Raw genomic sequence first — 4,976 nt, forward strand, 5'->3', positions numbered from 1 at the left:
GATGGATCATCTAAGCAAGACTAACAGAGAAGCTCTTCTGCACTTCAACTGCAAGCTCTTCAACACTAAGCTGACATTCCAATCCTATCTGCAGATCGATATCAATTGACCGAGTGGAAAACATATACATCAGTACACACAACATGAATTTAGATGATCAAATACATAAAAAATGACCAACATAGTAATAATCGTTTATAGCAATATATAAGAAATAATTCTCCACACAATAGTGGGATGATATTATTGATATATTTATATTTATTTATATACAATACATATCTTGGAGAAAAAGATAAAAAGTTATATGGAGATAATATTTACAATAAAATAACTAAACTTAGTCTCCAAGTATGTGATCATTTCCATAATCATGTAATTACGTAATCTTGTCTCTAATACCCCCTCAAGCGAACTGGTGGGGAACAACATGAAGCTTGGTACGAAACGATTCAAACAACGGACGACGAAGACTTTTGGTAAAGATGTCCGCAAGTTGAAGTGATGTTGGAACAAACTTGGTGTAGAGCTTTCCGGAAGATATGAGCTCACGAACAAAGTGATAGTCAATGTCAATATGTTTTGGCCTTTTGTTAGAAACGGAATTTTGACTAAGAAAGATTGCACTCTTGTTGTCACATAGAATAGTCGGCCTTTCCGAAGGCAATACATAAAGTTCACGAAGAAGATGTGTAATCCATACGCTTTCGGCGGCAGTGTTAGCTAAAGCACGATACTTCGATTCACAGCTAGACCTAGCCACTGTTGCCTGCTTCTTAGCATTGTATGAAATAAGGTTACCACCAAGAAATATAGAATAACCATAGGTAGAACGCCTTGTCTCAATACATCGGACCCAATCAGCATCAGAGTATCCAAGTAACGAAGGTATCGAAGCTTGATGAAAAGACAAACCATAAACAAGTGTACCTTTGACATAGCGTATAATACGCTTCACGGCTTGAAAATGATTAGTGGTGGGTGCATGAAGAAACTGACTAACTTGATTAACCGCATAAGAAATGTCAGGGCGGGTAATCGTTAGATATTGTAATGCACCAACAAGGGAGCAATAGAAGGTAGGATCCTTGAAAAGAGTTCCATGTGATGTAAAGTTCTCGGCTATAGCTAACTCACTTTGTAAAACCGCTTACCTGAGCTCTGATACCATGACAGAATTGATAAATCGATAGCCTAGCAATATGTGCTACAATATAAGCCCAAGAGTTCATCCTTTTCTAAAACCAATTGTTAATAGAGGGACTTCCCCGTAGACTTATATGCATAGATTTATTTTGTCCCATGGCCGATGTGGGATAACTTCTCCAACACGCCCCCTCACTTTGAAACACTTTAACCTTGCACTCAAATTGAGTCTGTACAAGATTTAAAAAGGCCGTAAAGACGCTGAAAAAAAATCAGATTTAGCCTTTAGCGGGTAAAACCAAGTGAAACGAGAGAAGTCATCCACAAGTATTACGTAATATCTATATCCATGTGTAGACATAACAGGAGCAGGTCCCCATAAGTCACAATGTATCAAGTCTAAGACATGAGAAGAACTTTTTTCGTTATTAATAAAGGATAAGCGTTTACTCTTCGAGAGTTGACATGATGAACAAAGACCCGGTTTCGGCAATAAGGATGCGACCGATAACCGTCCTAATTTATTCAATAAAAAAATAGTGTCAAACGAGACATGTCCTAGATGACTATGCCATCGTTCAAAAGAGTCACGAAGCTTGATGGAATGCAACTTTGAAAGAAAAGCCTTGTGTCCCCGCTCAAGCACATAGAGATTTTGACTACGCTAACCTGTTGCTAGAATGGATTTTGTGAGACGATTCTGAATAATAAACTCATGGTCATTAAGCAATATGTCAACATGGTTATCAGATATTAATTTACTAATAGATAAAAGATTCTTGGTAATATAGGGAACAACAAGAAAATCTGGCAATTTAATATTGTTAGAGATAAGGGAAGAACCGACATGTGATATCGATATTGAGTTACCATTACCAACCATAACTTTCTCACTCCCTGAGTAGGATGCGGCTAAGTCAAGATGAGATGATGATGGAGTCATGTTTGCAGTAACCCTGAATCAATATACCAAACCGGAGAATTAGAGTTCACATGGCAATTTGCATGAAAGGCTTGAGCCAAGTTAGCATCAAAAGCAGATGAGCGAGATGCATAAGTATGGAGATCGGGACACGCAGAAGCATAGTGCCCGTTATTACGACATAACTGACATCGAGGAGGTCGTCTACCAAAAGCATTGCATGTCATGGCTGATAACACACAATAATAATGTTGTGTTGTTTCGTAATAATTATAATAACACAAAATTGCTTCGAGCTACTATACGTGACCAGTAAAATAGCAAGCAACATGTGTTTGCTCTTGGTGTATGTGTAGAGGACACAAATAAATTAATTGTCATGAGCTCGATCAGAAGAATAATTCGGTGATACAAGGATGATGACTATAGAAAAATAAAGGATACTGATGGTGCAACAACCACCAATCAAAGCAAATACTCCTTATTAATTTGTAGCAACCAAAATAACTAAATTTTAATCGGGAATGAGAAGAAATTTAATTGAGAACTAGAATAAAAATTAGAAGAAAAAGAGAACGGAAGGAGGTGATTTAGGGTTAGGGATCAATTAGGTTGATACCATATAAGAAATAATTCTCTACACAATAGTGAGATGATATTATTGATATATTTATATATTTATATTTATATACAATATATATCTTGGAGAAAAATATAAAAAAATATATGAAAATAATAACTAAACTTAGTCTCCAAGTATGTGATCATTACCATAATCATGTAATACGTAATCTTGTCTCTAATACACTATGACATACATATACGGTAGTGTTACATTTTTTTGAATGACGGTTATGAGTCACTGACGGGTCCGAACGCGATGTCGGAACTCACCCACCCAATCATTTCCTTCGTACGAACATTAAAATCCTACCGCCCTTCAGGAGGAAACCCCCACGGTGAATCCATACGGGCATTGCGTTTGGCACAGAGACAAAGGGCTGAGCTCTGAATCGGAAAAAGAGTGGATCTGCAGGGTCCCAAATGAATTGGCTTATTCGAAAAAGGCCTTGTTCCCTCTCGGGCGAGGCTCGAATGCAAGACATTCGCAACCTCCGAGCCCCATGAAATGGGCGGGCAACCTCAAGGGAAATATTTTACAGCTCATGGGGATCGAACGCCTAACCTCCATTATAAAAAGTCAGGTCATCACCAATATACCAACACCTTGAGGTTTATATGATAGTGTTACATTACTCAATTGTTGGAGGAGAAACAGACCTATTGTTCATAAATTTTACCTCTAAAACTTGTTTCATACTTCTGTTTATATATTTGCTCTTGAACCATCGGATCAAGTGTTCGAATTATTAAGCATATAATGTTGGTTTCCTTTAGGTGTAGTTCGACACTAATATTGATCATGCCAACTTTAGCATAAAGACATACTTTGTATATGATGTGAACATGAATGTACCTTTATGACAAAGGAGTAAAGAACAGTGTCCTCCATGCTGCTAATATTAAGATGCAGAATCTCGAGAGAAAGGTTTTCCAATAAATTTATTATCTTCACAATTTGTCCAGGAATTCTTCGTGATACAGTCCTCAATACCACGTTTGAACCAGATATCTTTGCTTCCACGTCAGCGACATGTGAGTTACACGATGCTCCCAATTCTTTGACATCTTCATGAACAATTATAGAGCGTTCTGATTGTGGCGTGTTTGGTTGCAATATCGGCTTTGGGATTGGACCAGGACTAGGACTTATGCTTCTACATCTCTTCTTAGATTCCAACGATTGTAAAACTAGTTGCATTTCCTTGATGAATTCAATTACTCCACCGATGATTGATGCTTGATCTCCCTGTCATATTATGCGCGAAACATATATATTACATATATCAAACAAACTAATTAGTACTCTCATGATCTATTTGATAACTCGATCATCTATGAGTACTTATGTATATAATTTTACATTTTCTCGCGATACATGAAAAATTGAACATGCTCCATACTATGGAGGCTTATAGAAGAATTAAAGTACAAATTGTAAGAAGACACGTTTTAGTAATTAGGGTTCCAAATATACGCGAAGGATTAATTTATAACAATTAAAATATCTTACAACTATTAGTAATAATCATAATCCTATTGTTCAATACCAAGTTGTCACACACAAACCCTCAAAGAATTGGAACCCTAATTATGTAGCTATTAATCCTATTGTTTTATGAACAAAACAACTAAAGAGTACGAGTTAATCCTATTGTTCGGTTTTTAATAAAATTCCTCATTGTTCAAAAAAAAAAAAAAAAAAAAAAAAAAAGAAAAGAAAAAAAAAAGAGTACTAGTTTGTATAACTAGGGTTTTACACCTATATATATAAGAGATAATTATACCCTTTTGATGTAGAAACAAGGGGTCATAGATCTCAAGACCTTGAGGTGTTCATTCATCTGCCTTCTCCTATTTCTCTCCACAACTATATGCGACATATTCCCAATAACTTTTGAGTCAAAGAAAAACAAACACTTGATGTATATGTGCATATACATGTATATATGCATATGTCAAGAAATATATATAGATATATAAATATAGATATAGATATTTATTAATTATTAATTACAATATTTATTCTAATTTTACATAAGGTGTGTTTACGTGTGTGGTTTCTGTATGTGACCATAAGTCTACTAGCTACTACGTACAAGTAGCCAGGTTCTTATAAATGCTATGTGTTGCACTCTCGTGAGGTTAATAAGTTATTTTATATACTTTCATTCTCTCTCATATATCTTTATCTCTCGTACTTGAGTTGGTGTATGTAGTTTTAATTAGTGTATCATGTTTATGGTACATGTAAATATTACGTGCTAGCTTCCGCGGTTCCATTTCA

At 35.7% G+C, this 4,976-nt stretch overlaps 1 protein-coding gene across 1 annotated transcript; it reads right to left on the bottom strand.

Annotated features, from left to right (window-relative positions):
* Positions 1-10: 10 nt before the first annotated feature.
* On the bottom strand, positions 11-4,572 carry LOC139901741 (transcription factor MUTE-like). Its single transcript, XM_071884419.1, has 3 exons — positions 4,477-4,572; positions 3,546-3,938; positions 11-88 (listed from the first exon to the last, which is right to left on the bottom strand). The coding sequence occupies exons 1-3, from the start codon at positions 4,570-4,572 to the stop codon at positions 11-13; spliced, it is 567 nt and encodes a 188-aa protein (XP_071740520.1).
* Positions 4,573-4,976: the final 404 nt, after the last annotated feature.

The sequence above is a fragment of the Rutidosis leptorrhynchoides genome, chromosome 3 (genome assembly GCF_046630445.1).
Source record: "Rutidosis leptorrhynchoides isolate AG116_Rl617_1_P2 chromosome 3, CSIRO_AGI_Rlap_v1, whole genome shotgun sequence".
Classification (NCBI taxonomy): Eukaryota; Viridiplantae; Streptophyta; class Magnoliopsida; order Asterales; family Asteraceae; genus Rutidosis; species Rutidosis leptorrhynchoides.

Bases quoted from the DNA above. Each gene is read 5' to 3' on its own strand.
- LOC139901741 (XM_071884419.1), bottom strand. From the start codon at position 4,572: ATGTCGCATATAGTTGTGGAGAGAAATAGGAGAAGGCAGATGAATGAA. The intron at 3,939-4,476 runs GTATAATTATCT...ATAATATGACAG, and splicing joins CTTGTTTCTACATCAAAAGG to GGAGATCAAGCATCAATCAT. The intron at 89-3,545 runs GTACATTCATGT...ATCGATCTGCAG, and splicing joins TTTACTCCTTTGTCATAAAG to ATAGGATTGGAATGTCAGCT.